Source organism: Echiichthys vipera, assembly GCF_963691815.1.
Source record: "Echiichthys vipera genome assembly, chromosome: 8".
NCBI classification, from domain to species: Eukaryota; Metazoa; Chordata; class Actinopteri; order Perciformes; family Trachinidae; genus Echiichthys; species Echiichthys vipera.
The window spans coordinates 913390-929758 of NC_139833.1; the positions used below are offsets into that span (position 1 = coordinate 913390).

Below are 16369 nucleotides of genomic sequence, written 5' to 3' on the forward strand. Positions count from 1 at the left end.
TAAATCCACAGATATCGTCCATATTTGAACATTCCTCAGTATGTTTTTCTTGTACATGGGTGACTGTCACAAGTTTCACTGCAGCACAAACTTACATTTAATATACTTATCATATCGCCTGCATGACATGTTAAATTAAAGAGGAACTATAATTCAGGTTACTTTACTGCATTTTGCAAGGACGCAGGTGAAAAATCAATACATGGAGCGTGGATAATGTCGTATATATACAGTATGTACAGTATGTGTGTGTGTGTGTTGCTTGTATGCTTATGCAGTCTTAACCATTATAAACAAAAGATTGAGGGTAACCTGTCCCTCGTTTTTATGTTTAGCCTCTGTAGGATAATCCATATAGATTATGTTATTGATTAATAGAATACAGTGTTTTGCCTTATTTAATTGCTTTAATCAAAGGAATGTGTTTGCAGATATACTAATCGTGATTTACTGATGTGCTTATTAAACACAATATTTGTAGTGGACAGCTTTTTGATTCAAGGTGTTGTTAAAATTGACCTCATGTGGTCAAGCATTTTTTTCTGATTTGAACTCTTTGATAACATCATTGAATTTGAGTTTTTCTATGTCTGAGCTTTGTTTACTGGTAAATTTAATATCCTACTGTTTGCCACAGATGATGAAGAAAAAGGAAGAACAAGAGGAGGAGGAAGAAGATGACTGGGTATGTATTATTTTTGACCTGCATAAACTATAAAATGAAAACTATATTTGATGCTGTGTCCACACTTTTCCCCCCTGTTTTTTGTATTTGACAGGTTCATGCCATAAAGTAGAGATGTACCGATCCTATACCTGGGTCGTATATCCGCTCTGATATTGACTAATTTCCAGTCATTCCTTTTTTATTAATATCAAATAGTAATACAGTTACAGCGATCTAGTCACTTCAATTCTATGTTTGCAAAAGTGGTTGGGGTTTTATATTATATCTTAAAATATTGGTTTACATGGAAGTGTTATTTATGTAGTTTTGCTGCTAATGTTCACTTTGTTAACTGGTAATTAATATTAGGCACATTGATATACGTGTTAATTTGTAACCTTTAATAATGTTACCTTAATGTGAAGCCTGATGCCTTCACTCAAATGGACAGGTGTACGCTTGATTCATAGTAGTAGTATCAGATCAGTATCAGACATTAGACATCAACGGATACGTTCAGTCCAGGTATCGGATTGGATCGCAAAAATCTTGATCGGTGCATCTCTACCATAAAGTTATTGTCTGAGTACTTTTGTCGCTAAATTTGAGTATTTTCTTTTCCTGTGAAAATGAATTTGGACTTTTGATGTCTCATCCATTACTGCAGAAATTCTGTCACTTCCCTTCTTTCGTAAACACTAAACTGCTCTGAGATGGGTCAATTTAGGAATTTTTCTTTTCAGATAAAAAGCAAAACAATATTAATTTATATTAAATGAAATAACAGTAAATGAAGAGAGGTCAACAATAACCTGACAGGATATTAAAAATGTATACAATAAAGTGTGTGAAAATGAAAAATGTAAATTGATCAGTTAGCAACTCCATCAGCTGTCAGTGTTTTTATGACTAAATGTTGCTTTTGGAGGACAACTTGTGCTGTTTTGAAAATTTGTTCTAGTGTTTCGCTTAGAATGACTTTTTGAGGATAAAATTAACTTTTTGATCTGTTAAATTCTTTCAGGATTTCTGTGGAACTGATGCATCCGAGTCCAGTCATGATCTGGAGAGCAGTAACGTGCCATCACCTTCTTCATCTTCGGAAGCAGAGGAACCCAAAGGTAAAACAAAATCTACACTTACAAGACCGAGGAAAACTGGAAAACGTGCGGGTTCTGCCACCAAAGACTTAAATCCACATAAAGAACCCATTCAGAGAGATGAGAGAGACGGAGACAATATTGATGATTACAGTGCTGACACTGAGGATGACAAGGATGGAGATGAGTGTAGGTCACATGGCATCACTGTGAAAACCACCATGAAAGGGAACAAAAGAAAATGGGATAAGAAACATTATTGTATGTTTTGCAAAAAACCTCAATCCAAGATTGCAAGACATCTAATCCGGAAACATAGCAGTGAAAAAGAAGTGGCACAGGTGATATGTCTTCCAGCAAAGTCCAAGAAACGGACTCAAATGTTAGAACAACTTTGCCGAAGGGGTGATTTCTATCATAACATTACTGTGTTACAAGAGGGGAAGGGTGAAATTGTCACCTACAGACAACCATCCGAACATACAGATGTAGAAAAGTACTTGCCTTGCAACATGTGTTATGGTTTCTTCTTAAAAACTGAGCTATGGAGACATGAAAAAATGTGTCGGAAAACAATGACTTTGTCAGCTGAGTCCAAGAAAAAAAGACGAGTCCAAAGTGCTGCATCATCCCTTCTCCCGTATAGAGGACAAACGTCACAAAGATGCGCTGCAATTCTCAGCAGGATGGTTATTGATGTCATTTCAAGTGAAGTTAAAAATGACCCTCTGATTTGTGAATTTGGTGATAGACTGCTTGAAAAACATGAAAATGTTCGGACCAGGGATCGCTATGTGAGCCAAAAGATGAGGGACTTGGGTAGATTTCTACTGGTTGCCAAGTCCCTGGACAGAAAAGTGAAATCCCTTCAAGATGTTTTGGTTCCACCAAAGTTTTCCTTAGCGGTAGCAGCAGCCAAAAAAACATCTGGTTTCACCAACTCAGCGCATAGATACAACACACCATCTCTTGCTTTAAAATTGGGGCACTCACTGAAGGCAGTTTGTGACATCGTGATAGGACAACATGTAAAGGCTGAAGATGAATCGGCTGCCAGCCGAGTGAGGAACTTTTTGGGCTTAGTTGCTGCAGTGTGGGACCTGTATGTGTCACGCCATGCACGAACAAACCTAGAAGAAGAAAGATGGAACAAAAGAGAAATGATTCCACTCACAGAGGATGTCATGAAGCTTCATAAAATGTTGAAGTCCACAGAGGAGGAGGCAAAAGACAAGCTCCTGAATGGACCAAACCCAACAGCTTACAAGACACTCAGCGAGTGCCTTCTTGCCCAAATCATCCTCTTCAACAGAAGACGCCAAGGTGAGGCAGCAAAAATGCCTCTGGTGACAGTCAGAGACAGAGCCACAGAGGAACCGAATGAAGACATCATGAAGTGCCTCTCAAAGCTAGAACAAGATCTGAGTCATGAGTTCACTCGTTTAGTAGTCAGGGGGAAGAGAGGCCGTAAGGTGCCCCTGCTTCTCACAAAAGAGATGACATCCTCACTTGACTTCCTCATTGGAAAAAGGGGCGGAGAGAATGATATTCTGGAAAGCAACAAGTATGTTTTTGCAAGACAGAATTCTGAATCCCATCTTCGAGGTTCAGACTGTTTGAGAAAGTATGCAGCTGCAAGTGGAGCAAAGAGGCCTGAAACGCTCACCTCGACCCAGCTGAGGAAACATGTGGCCACACTCAGCCAGATAATGAACCTGAAGGACCACGAGTTGGATCAACTGGCGAAATTCATGGGGCACGATATTCGCGTTCATCAGGAATATTATCGGCTGACAGAGAACACGCTGCAGCTCGCTAAAATGAGCAAGCTGCTGATGGCAGTAGAACTTGGAACTGATGTCTACAAAGGCAAATCTCTTGATGAGATTGATTTAAACTTAGAAAGTGAGTAAAAATGATGTTACAGTGAATCATGATTTATCGTTACGTGACATGAACTCCCGGTCCTTTTAATAATGTCTGGTGGATTTAATAATAATCATTTTTTTCTAATAAAACAGCGGCTTTGTCTACAAAACGGAGAGCAATACAAGGATCCGGAGTCACTGAAAGCATTGTGGAAATTCCCAGTGGGGAATCCTTAGAGCCACCTGAGGACATGGATGGTATGAATTTATACATTGTCAAATAATTGATTGGTTATTCTTCTTTTCAGCACTTGATTTATTCCTGGGCCATGTACAGGGAGAGCACATCATCTTAATGGGAGTAGTAGTTGGCAGGCTGGTTCATGAGCAGGGAGGGCTTTAGGAGCGGGGGAAATTAGCTGGTTTTCTGATTTGCAGGAATCAACAAAGTATTGTAGTATGACATGACTTTCTTTTTTTGTAGAGCCAGACATTTTGACTCAAGGTCCAAGGCCATCATTTAAGGCAAAAAGAGGAAAGAGAGGTAAACAAATCCATTTTTGTTTCCTCATCTTTAGGTTCTTATGCTCCTGTGTAATAACTGTCTCATGCTGTCCGACCATGGTCTTTGATACAATACGAGTAATTAAGATAAACCACGTAATACGCTTAGTGTCATTCTCAAGTGATATTTTCTCTCTCTGTTCTTCTCTTGAAGGGTCCTCCAAAAGAAAAAGGACAGTGGGTTCTCAGACTGCTCAAGATTCAGATTCCGACGGTATGAACATGACTTTAGATCTCTTAATGTTTTGTTGTCTGTAAATACAATGTGTTGTAAGTAATGTTCATGTTGACTTTTCTTTGTTTTCGCCTTCTCTTTAGAAGAAACCAGAAGCCCGTCCATTCCCAAACCAAGGCACGTGCAGAAAAGAGGACAGAAAGGTAAACCTATTTCCTCCTTCTACTGTCCAATCATGGTCTTTATCCTCAGTACTAGCGTTACTAAAGTAACTTTATCCAAGGGATGTTCAAGTCTTTTTTTTTTCGCCAGGTAGAGTCTCTTTTTTTAAAAAAGAAAAATATATTAGCTCTTAATGTGGTCATTTCATTGGGGCTACTTGACATGTGCATACTTACAAGTGCCTTCAGTCGTAATTTGCAGAAAAAAAAATTCACAGGAGGACTGAGCGTACAGTAGCCTTTATGTGCCAATTAAGCATGGCAGTCCCTGTGAAGACAGGTCAGACCTCTGCATGTGTCACCTGTGTGAAAGAAAAGAGGACAGCACTGTGTTTTCTAGCTGACTCACCTGTAACTCACATGCAGCTGACCGAGCAGGAGCTCTGCTGTTCCTCTCCTTCATTTAGTGTTTGGCTGCACTTTGTATAAAAGAGTTCAACGTCAAGATCTAACCTCCATCTGACCACGATCAGCTGAGCAAGAGCACAGTAGATGTGGCTGCACAGCTGTAGCAGATTGTGTGTTTTATAACCATAAAAACCCACATTGTCCGCTGAAGTGATCCCCAAAGGAATTTCAGTCAAAGGCAACTGGACTTGGTTATTTGTCTAGGAAGACGTTTCACCTCTCATCCAAGAGGCTTCATCAGTTAATTTGCCCAGATCCAGGTATTAAACCTCTCACAGGCAGATGATGTCACTGAAACCCTTTGTGCTCCAAGAGCCAACGACCGTCGTTAGAGTGACAGTCGTTGGTGGGAAGTAGGTCTGGACTTGGTTAGTGCTCTGTTGAGTCTTAACAACAGTGGTTGGAGTCACAGGAGGCCATGTGTGAACAGTTGTTCTTTGAGGTTAGATTGTTGAATCTCCTGAAGGGATGAAAGGGCAGCATTGTAAATTGGAGATTTCACAGGTTTCCCACTCAAGTGATATTTTCTCTCTCTCTGTTCTTCTCTTGAAGGGTCGTCCAAAAAAGAAAGGACAGTGTGTTTTCAGACTGCTCAAGATTCAGATTCCGACGGTATGAACATGACTTTAGAGCTCTTAATGTTTTGTCTGTAAATACAATGTGTTGTAAGTAATGTTTACGTGGACTTTTCTTTGTTTTCGCCTTCTCTTTAGAAGAAACCAGAAGCCCGTCCATTCCCAAACCAAGGCACGTGCAAAAAAGAGGACGGACAAGATGGTAAGAACATGCAGGGGTCGACAATATAAATGGCCTAGTGGCCCGGATGTACTTTTAAATCTGTAAGGGCCACCAGAACGCTCCAACCGGACCAGTAAAAAATAATGCCCTGAAAAAAGATGTGTAAAAAAAGCAATGAATCTAATCTCACATAAATTCACCGTGGTTTGATATGATATCTGTGAAATCGTCACGGTAATTACTGCATACACATAGCGTTGCATGATCCCAATCAAAGACGGACATTTACTTTTTGTGCGCAGTGAGCGCTATGCCCTGGGATGTCAGCTAACCACCTGCAAACAACTGCAGTGTGCACAACTCGCTTGCTTCCGGGCAACACGTGCTGAACGCTCACTGCTGCTTAAGTTGTCACAAGAACCGATAGATCCTTTTTTTCTGTACCGTGAAACTTTGTCCTCAGTGCATCTTTTCGAGTCTTGACGGGACCAATGCGGAACGTTACACACGACCAGAGCACGCGATGGGTCTCGGTGCAGCCACAGTCGAGCTTGCAGTCCGTTTATGTGAACGCGTGTTTAGACCATAATACATCCATGGTTTGGAACAGAGAAAAAACAAATGTGTGGAAACATAAAATAGAGCTGAAAAAATCATCGGAGTCAGTTTTGCGCTAGTCTGTGGAAACAGCCTAAAAGTGAACGAATGAGGAGAACAATTATGTAATTGAACTACAGGAAGATAAAAGTAATGACTACATTACTTTCCATTTGTGTTGAGGCATGTTTACCATTTTAAATTTTAAATACAGGTTTGATTTGAAGCAGTTATTTATTTATTAAATAAAGTAACATACTGAACTAAGAAGTGCATGTTTTTTTTCTTCCTACTATTGAGAACCGTGGAAATTTATTGTCTAACCCTGACATAACTGAAGTTTATTGGAGGTGTGTTACAGTTGCTGTCAATATGAAGATTTGTAAATGATAATAAGGCATCGTGGGTTTTTTTTTGCAGGAGAACCACAAAGGCCTTTCAAAAGGACAGAGGAGTCAGGTACTCAACTAACTTAACTTAAAAAGGGGAGATTGGTAAAAAAATACTGTTACTTAGTGAAATAACTCAAGTAGAAATTGTAGTCCACAAAATAACTTGATAAATTAAAATTACAAGAGGATAAACAAAAACGACAACTCAAGAAGTGAGTAACTTAAAGAGGAACTATGCAGGATTTGTAGCTTTTTACTGTAAATAAAAAGCTTCAGAGTAATTGTGAAAATAAATGAATTGTAACTTGTTCCAGGTAGAATAGAGACTATTTGCCTTCCACCTAGCGTCTCTGGGGTGAAAACCAACCTTGTAGGATCAGAGACTCAGACCCATTGTCCAAGCTCTTGTCTCTGCGGCACCGCCACACAGACGTAATGCACCCCTAATGTCTTGTTTATGACAGAAAAGACTATGCAAATATACACATGGTAACATGGTGGATGATAAATAACGTTACCCACCACTCCATAGATTTCAGAGTTGTCTAACTGAAATGTATAAACTCAGAGTTTCCATGGGTCTGCCAAAATGTTTAGTATAAATAAATGACCTGTACATTATGACCCATTGAATTCATAAATCACACCTGCAAGCTGGTCCGCTTTTGGCTACTGTCACCTTTTCTCTAATCTCAGTCAGGGTAGAAGTGAATGAAGAGGGTTTAAGGATTGTATGTTGCTACTTATTTCACTACTCAAGAGTTTGCAGGTCTGATAAATAATGCCATGTTTGATTTCTGTTATAGATCTCCCAAAAGGCTTCCGACGCAAGCCTTGGAGTAGAGAGGAAAAAGAAGCTGTATGGAGGCAGCTTGGAAAGTTCATCACCCTCCAAAGAGTTCCTGGGAAATTAGAGTGCATGAAAGCATTGGGTGCTGAACGGGCACTTAGAAGCCGTTCATGGGAAGCTGTAAAAAAACAGGCTTACAACATAATCACCTCCCAAAAGAGGAAGTTCTAAACAAGTGTATATATACACTGCAGCTGTTTGTTTTTTGACTGCAGAAAGTTTTAATGTTCAAGTTTGTGTGCAGTTTTAAGTACTTTCATTAAATAAAGTACTCTGTTGAAGTTGAGCCTTATGAGTTTCCTAATGTCTTTGAGACATTTCTCTAGATTAATAAATGGCAGCTTGGGTTCATTCCAGTACACAGAAAAATATGTTTTCCGTAAGGCTAGTCAAGGTAGTTTTATTTGTATAGCCCATTTTTTAAAAACAGTTTGTCTCAAAGGGCTTTCATAACAACATCCTCTGCCCTGAGACCCTGACATCCACTAAGGAAAAACTAATTGAAACCCTTTTAACAGGGAAATAATTGGTGAAAGCTCAGGGTGAGAAACCGAGGAGGGATCCCTCACCAAGGAAGGCCAGACAGTTTGTAACAGATGGTTAACAAGAGCAGATGAAGGCACCTTTTGATGGGAGGGAAGGCAGGGAGAGCAGGCCAGCTGAATAGGAGTACTAGATGGCGGACTGGTAAGTGAAAATAAATTGTCAAGCTATATCGTGAGCATAAAAGCTTTGGACTGAACAACACAATTGATGTCCCCTTCAGGTGTGTTACATAGCTTTATTAGCATTGTTTGATGTACAGAACTTGGAACATTCTTGTTGGTAAATTTAAACTATGATAAACAAATCTGTTTAATGCTGATGCTTTTGGCTTGGTGAGAAAACTTGAAGCTGTGAGGATCACTTAAAATAACAACAAAAAACACACGCAAATCTGCCCGGCAACAGGCTTTGGTCCTCACAACTCTAGAAGTAAAATATTTTTTTTACTTTGTGTTTTCTGAAATTTAAAGTCACATTCTGGTTCCCCACTCCCACCTAGTGTTAGATATATTTTTTGCACCATTCTAGCTATAGTGGAAGTGGTGGCACTCACAAAGTAATCCAGGAACAGGGTCCTCACAACTACATAAAGACACGTATGTGTGTGTGTGTGTGTGTGTGTGTGTGTGTGTCTGACTCTGACTCTGTGTGTGTGTGTGTGTGTCTCTGACTGTGTGTGTGTGTGTGTGTGTGTCTCTGACTGTGTGTGTGTGTGTGTGTGTGCAGCATGGACCCCTCAGAGGTGAACCTCTCAGATGAAATGGCAAAAAGCAGCATTTGGAAATCTGTTTCCAAAAACAGCAAAACTGTGAGACGCTGCAGCAGGTGAGAGACGGGGACACCCCAGGGTTGTTGTTGTTGTTGTTGTTTATTTATTATGTATTTATTAATAACCAGGTTACTACTGTGACGCACTGACAGAAAGACTGACATTTGTTGTCATTGTTGTTGTTTTTTCGTTGTTGTCGTTGTTGTTGCGTTTATCGTTGTTGTTGTTGTTGTGTTCATCGTTGTTGTTGTTCTCGTTGTTGTTGTCGTGGTTGTTGTTGTCGTTGTTGTTGTGTTCATCGTTGTTGTTGTTGTTGTGTTCATCGTTGTTGTTGTTCTCGTTGTTCTTGTTGTCGTGTTCACTATTGTTGTTGTTTTTTGTTGTTGTCGTTGTTTTCAGTCTGGAGAAGCTGCCCAGCGTCCAGATCAGCGTGGAGAACGAGGACGGCCGCAGAGTCGTGGACGCTGAGACGTCGCTCTGACGCTCCGGCGCTCTGGTGCAGCAGGCGGCCATGTTTGGAGGACGAGGTCACGGCGCCCTCTCTGAACCGAGGTGACGAACCAATCACGCGTCACCTCACGCTTTATTTTCTCATGGTTTTATGGTGAAACACGGAGACGCCACGACGTTAGCATGTTCAGGCCGCCGCTGTAAGAAAGGCTGTGATTGGCTCAGATGAAACGACGCGTTTCTGTTTTTACTTTTATTTAATCCATCATGCTGATTAATGGGTGTGTGTGTGTGTGTGTGTGTGTGTGTGTGTGTGCATGTGTGTGTGTGCGTCTGACTGTGTGCGTCTGACTGTGTGTGTGTCTGACTGTGTGTGTGTGTCTGACTGTGTGTGTGCGTCTGACTGTGTGCGTGTGTCTGTGTGTGTGCGTGTGTGTGTGTGTGTGTGTGCGTGTGTGTGTGTGTGTGTGTGTGTGTGTGTGTGCGTGTGTGTGTGCGTCTGACTGTGTGCGTCTGACTGTGTGTGTGTCTGACTGTGTGTGTGCGTCTGACTGTGTGCGTGTGTCTGTGTGTGTGCATGTGTGTGTGTGTGCGTGTGTGTGTGTGTGTGCGTGTGCGTGTGTGTGTGTGTGTGTGTGTGTGTGTGTGTGCGTGTGTGTGTGTGTGTGTTCGTCACAGTCGTCAGTTTAAATAAATCATTTTTTATTGAAACACAAAAAAACATTTTAAATGAAATTACAAAAGTTTTTGATTTTAAATATAAAATAAATAAAAATCTGAAACTGAATCAAAGACGTTTGTTTGTTTGTTTGTTTGTTTGTTTGTTTGTTTTATCACATTTATGATCAAAGAACAGCAGCGTGATGCGTTCAGGGTCAAATTAACCTCCGGAGAAACAAACATTTATAACATTTCTAAATGCTTTTATTGTGAAATAGATATAAATATTAATATTAATAACAACAATAATAATAATAATATAATTTACCAAATGGACCCAAACATGTGACGAGTGCGTTTCCAGGACGATGATTCAAATATAAGATCAAACGTTAAACGTCATCAGTTGAAACATTTATTAAACACATTAATTTATTTATTATTTCATGAATCAAAGCGACACCGAACAGATTCGAACCGGCGGATCCTGGACGGGTCAGAGCGCGGCGAGCGTGAAGAGCAGCGTGGACAGCAGCAGAGCGGCCGACCACCGGGCGCTCCGACATCCACCTGAAACAGAGAGGAACCATGAGTCAGCACGCACGCCCAGGGCCCGCCCACAACCACGAGTCAGCACGCACGCCCAAGCCCCGCCCACAACCATGAGTCCGCACGCTCAAGCCCCGCCCACAACCATGAGTCCGCACGCACGCTCAAGCCCCACCCACTATCATGAGTCAGCAAGCCCCGCCCACAACCATGAGTCAGCACGCACGCCCAAGCCCCGCCCACAACCACAAGTCTGCACGCCCAATCCCCACCCACTATCATGAGTCAGCAAGCCCCGCCCACAACCATGAGTCAGCACGCAAGCCCCGCCCACAACCACAAGTCTGCACGCCCAATCCCCACCCACTATCATGAGTCAGCAAGCCCCGCCCACAACCATGAGTCAGCACGCAAGCCCCGCCCACAGCCACGAGTCAGCACGCACGCCCAAGCCCCGCCCACAGCCATGAGTCAGCATGCACGCCCAAGCCCCGCCCACAACCACAAGTCTGCACGCCCAAGCCCCGCCCACAACCACGAGTCAGCACGCACGACCAAGCCCCGCCCACAACCACAAGTCAGCACGCACGACCAAGCCCCGCCCACAAGTCAGCACGCACGCCCAAGCCCCGCCCACAACCACAAGTCAGCGCGCACGCCCAAGCCACGCCCACAACCATGAGTCAGCACGCACGCCCGAGCCCCGCCCACAGGAAGTGTTTCATGACAGCAGTTTCTCATTGTTCAGATAGTTTTTTAGTTTTTTACTTCTCACTTCCCTGAGGGGAAGTGAGAAGCTGCTAATCCTCCGTCACCTGGACCTGGAGTGCATCCATTCGTGTGGTGTTTCCAGAAGAAGAAGAATTCATTTTATTTAGCAGTTGGGGGTTCGGTGCCTTGCTCAACAGCACCTCGGCAGTGCCCAGGAGATGAACTGGCACCTCTCCAGCCACCAGTTCACCCTCCTTACATGGTACACACAGGGACTCGAACCGGCGACCCATGGACTGAGCTACTGCCGACCCATAAGTGTCCTGTATTCACAACTAATTTAGATGTTACAACCACCCATCTTTAACCTCTTGTCCCTAACGGGTTCAGGGTCTGGACATCGGGCGTGAGGCGGGGTCCACCTCGGACAGGACGCCGGTTTGTCACGGGACAACCATTCACACCTACGGGTGATTTAAGAGTCACCACTGAACCGAACACCTGCACGTCTTTGGACTGTGGGAGGAAACCGGAGAACCCGGAGAAAACCCACGCAGACACGGGGACAACACGCAAACTCAGGGCGGCACGGCGAAGGCATTCAAAGGTCTTTTTTAACCACTAATGCTGCTGAAAATAACAGCAAACCTCTGCAGCAGCATGAGAAGAGTCCCTACACACACAACAAAGTCATGGACCAATGAGACGTCACGGTGCTCGCCGGACTCACCGTCGCGCAGCAGCATGTCCTCGGTCACAGCCAGAGAGCCGTTGTGCGGCTCGGGGTCGATCTGCAGCACTTTGCACATCAGAGGGTAAACGTGGACGCTGTCGAACGGCTCCGCCAGGAAGTTCTTCTTGAAGTCGGGTCCGAAGGCCCTGAAGATGGTCTTCATGTCCATCTCGCCGCTATGGAAGCCGTGGTCGCCTTTGTTGACGTAGACGATGAACCTCTGATGGGAGACAAACACAATCACATCGTCAGCATCACGTCACAACTAAAAAGCTCCGTAAACGACGTTTTTCCTCATTAAAACCAGGGATGCTAGTTTAGCTTTTAGCTACGATGCTAAGTTAACTTTCTGCTAACTTTCCAAAGCTAACAGCCAATCAGAACGCACGGAGCAGGAACCAGGAGAACGCACGTCTGTGTTCACACACGGAGCAGGAACCAGGAGAACACACGTCTGTGTTCACACACGGAGCAGGAACCAGGAGAACACACGTCTGTGTTCACACACGGAGCAGGAAGCAGGAGAACACACGTCTGTGTTCACACACGGAGCAGGAACCAGGAGAACACACGTCTGTGTTCACACACGGAGCAGGAACCAGGAGAACACACGTCTGTGTTCACACACGGAGCAGGAACCAGGAGAACACACGTCTGTGTTCACACACGGAGCAGGAACCAGGAGAACACACGTCTGTGTTCACACACGGAGCAGGAACCAGGAGAACACACGTCTGTGTTCACATACGGAGCAGGAACCAGGAGAACACACGTCTGTGTTCACACACGGAGCAGGAACCAGGAGAACACACGTCTGTGTTCACACACGGAGCAGGAACCAGGAGAACACACGTCTGTGTTCACACACGGAGCAGGAACCAGGAGAACGAACCTTAACCACTAACGGAGACGCTCTGATTCCGTTTCCTTCTTCCTGATTGCGATGTGTGGAACTGCGTGTGAGACGTAGTTTTTAACCACTGTTAACCACGACCCGTGACGGATCGCTAACCGCTCGCTGTCTGTCTTTGTGGCGACCATGAATCGCGGCGTCGCCTCGTCTCTCTGCTGTCGACTCGGCCGTGACGACAGAAAACGCCGCAAGCGAATCGGACGCACTCACAGAGTTCAGGTTGAATCCCAGATCTGCGACGACCACGATGGGAGGCAGGCGCTCGCTCTTGGCGAGGTGGAAGCTCTCGGGAAGCTCGCTCTTCTTGTAGACCGTTAGATTTGGCGCTTTGGACAGGGCGTCGAACACCACCTGCTCCTTCCCCGGCCGCGGCGTCAGGATGCCGAAGCCGCCGTAGTCCAGGATCTCGAAGCTGGCGTGCTGGAGCAGGTTCAGGTACTTCTGGAGGACGATCTCGTCCACCTGCGGGCGCTTCTTCACCGTGGTCATGCCGTGGTCGGAGGTGATGATGACGTTCAGGCTGTCGTCCAGGCCATGGCGGCTGATGGACTCCCTCAGGTAGCCAATGGTGCGGTCGATCTGCCGGATGATCTTCTTCCTGTCGGCGTGGTCCGGCCCCTTGGCGTGGCCCACGTTGTCCGGCTCGCCGTAGTACAGCGTCACCAGGTGGAAGTCTTCGTCGGCGAACCAGCTCATCACTTTATCGATGTTCTGCCGCCACTCGGTCTCGTTGGCGTCCGGGTGGCCCGACTCGGTCACCAGCACCCTGTTCACCGCCTGGCCCCTGTACTTAGCCGCGCCGCCAGGGTAGAAGAAGGACGCCGTTTTCAGACCCTGGAACCACAAGAAACAGGAAGTTTAGACACTAAAGGAGACGGTTAAGTGTAGACCACTAACGGAGACGGTTAAGTGTAGACCACTAACGGAGACGGTTAAGTGTGGACCACTGAAGCAGGCTCACCTGGTTCTGGGCTGTGATCCACAGCGGCAGGACGCCGTTGTCCCACCACTCTGATCTCTTCAGCGTCTGTTTGTGAGGAACTTTGAGGTTCGTCTTCGTGTTGAACATCATGTTGTGGACGACTTCATGATCCTCCACCCACCGACCTGAGGGGGCGACACGTGGGGTCAGGTCTCAGCGAGGGAGGGGGGGGAGGAAGGAAGGAAGGGAGGGAGGAGGGGAGGAGGGATTATACGCAGGAAGGAAGGAAGTGAGGATTATACCAAGGAAGGAAGGAAGGATCATACCAAGGAAGGAAGGAAGGATTATACCAAGGAAGGAAGGAAGGATCATACCAAGGAAGGAACGAAGGATTATACCAAGGAAGGAACGAAGGATTATACCAAGGAAGGAAGGAAGGATTATACAAAGAAAGGAAGGAAGGAAGGATTATACCAAGGAAGGAAGGAAGGAAGGATTATACCAAGGAAGGAAGGAAGGAAGGATTATACCAAGGAAGGAAGGATGATACGAAGGAAGGAAGGAAGGAAGGATGATACGAAGGAAGGAAGGAAGGAAGGAAGGATTATACCAAAGAAGGAAGGAAGGATTATACCAAGGAAGGAAGGAAGGAAGGAAGGAAGGAAGGATTATACCAAGGAAGGAAGGAAGGAAGGATTATACCAAGGAAGGAAGGGAGGAAGGAAGGAAGGAAGGAAGGATGATACCAAGGAAGGAAGGAAGGAAGGATTATACCAAGGAAGGAAGGAAGGGAGGATTATACCAAGGAAGGAAGGAAGGGAGGATCATACCAAGGAAGGAAGGAAGGAAGGATTATACCAAGGAAGGAAGGAAGGATTATACCAAGGAAGGAAGGAAGGAAGGATTATAGGAAGGAAGGAAGGAAGGATCATACCAAGGAAGGAAGGAAGGATTATACCAAGGAAGGAAGGAAGATACGAAGGAAGGAAGGATGATACGAAGGAAGGAAGGAAGGAAGAAGGGTTATACCAAGGAAGGAAGGAAGGATTATACCAAGGAAGGAAGGAAGGAAGGATTATACCAAGGAAGGAAGGAAGGATGAAAGGAAGGATTATACCAAGGAAGGAAGGATTATACCAAGGAAGGAAGGAAGGAAGTGTGTTTCCTGCAGTTTGGTCTGAAACAGAAGAACCTGTTGTTCCGCTGTCGTCGTCTCTGCACAACTCTCAGTGTAAAGATATAAAATATATAATAAATATATAACATTAAATATATAAACATTAACATTAAATATATAAATATAAACATTAAATATATAATTTAAATATAAACATAAACATATAACTGTGAGTCTCTCACCGGTGATGGTGGTGAAGTGCGACGGCGAGGTCATGGTGAGCATCGGGGGGGTGACGTACTTGGCCTTGACCCCGTCCCGGAGCAGCTGGTCCAGGTGCGGCGTGTGCACGTCCTGATCGTAGTCCCACCTGAAGCCGTCGAAGGACACCAGCAGCAGCCGCCGCCTCTCCGCTGCCTGGCTCAGCGGCCTGCCGGCAGCACAGGCCACCACCACCGCCACGAGCGCCAGGAAGAGCTGCGGCTTCATCCTCATCCTCCCAGGAGTGTGTGTGAGTGTGTGTGTGTGAGTGTGTGTGTGTGTGTGTGTGTTAATGTGTAACTGAGACAGAAGGACCTTCGCCTGGACTCGAACCTGCTGACGGCGGCATTATCACTGATAAATGTCAGGATTTTATGATGCGACGGAGCCGTAAACCGCCGCTGAGCACAAAAACAAGGTTCCAGGTCTCAGGGGACCAGCTCCAGCCTCTGATCCTGGATCAGGTCTCAGGGGCAGCAGCTCCAGCCTCTGATCCTGGATCAGGTCTCAGGGGCAGCAGCTCCAGCCTCTGATCCTGGATCAGGTCTCAGGCACAGCAGCTCCAGCAGAGGACCCCAAACCTCCCTTTCCTGGGCCACATTAACCAGCTCTAACTGGGGGATCCTGAGGCGTTCCCAGGCCAGTGTGGAGATCTAATCTCTCCACCTGGTCCTGGGTCTTCCCCGAGGCCTCCTCCCAGCTGGACGTGCCTGGAACACCTCCCTAGGGAGGCGCCCAGGGTTCATCCTTACCAGATGATCCTGAACCACCTCAACTGGCTCCTTTCAACACAAAGGAGCAGCGGCTCTACTCCGAGTTCCTCACGGATGCTGAACTTCTCCCCCTCTCTCTAAGGGAGACTCCAGACCCCCTCCTGACCTAAACAGCTTGGACGGTTCCCCGTGTCCCCCTCCTGAGGTGCTGAATGGTGGTCCAGAAGCACCTCGGTGCCCCCCAAAGTCCTTCTCCAGGACTTGTGTGAACTCCTCCCACACCCGCTGCTTTGCCTCTGACCCAGCAGAGGCTGCAGCCCTTCAGACCTGTGGGGACCTCAGAACCACCTCCGGAGTCTTCTGGGAGACCAGATCCTGAAGGCCTCCTTCTTCAGGGGGACCCCTGACCCCCGGGGTCCACCACGGTGCTCCAGGGTCCCCGCCC

General features: G+C 45.6%; 2 protein-coding genes across 2 annotated transcripts in view; one reads left to right on the forward strand and one right to left on the reverse strand.

The window, feature by feature from the left end:
- The window catches only part of LOC310950680 (sodium bicarbonate cotransporter 3-like), a 50119-nt gene extending 40198 nt beyond the window's left edge, over positions 1–9921 (forward strand). Inside the window, exons 24-25 of the mRNA XM_083918618.1 lie at positions 8853–8951; positions 9295–9921. Of these exons, the coding sequence (XP_083774744.1) occupies positions 8853–8951; positions 9295–9376 (181 nt within the window). The 3' untranslated portion in view covers positions 9377–9921. The remainder of the gene's footprint in view (positions 1–8852; positions 8952–9294) is intronic.
- A 1707-nt stretch (positions 9922–11628) lies between these two features.
- Positions 11629–15445, reverse strand: LOC310950059 (ectonucleotide pyrophosphatase/phosphodiesterase family member 7; the record flags this gene model as incomplete). Its single annotated transcript, XM_083917723.1, has 5 exons — positions 11629–11729; positions 11996–12218; positions 13122–13745; positions 13873–14018; positions 15193–15445. 5 exons carry the CDS (start codon positions 15443–15445, stop codon positions 11629–11631), a joined length of 1347 nt encoding a protein of 448 aa, XP_083773849.1.
- Between the last annotated feature and the right edge of the window lie 924 nt (positions 15446–16369).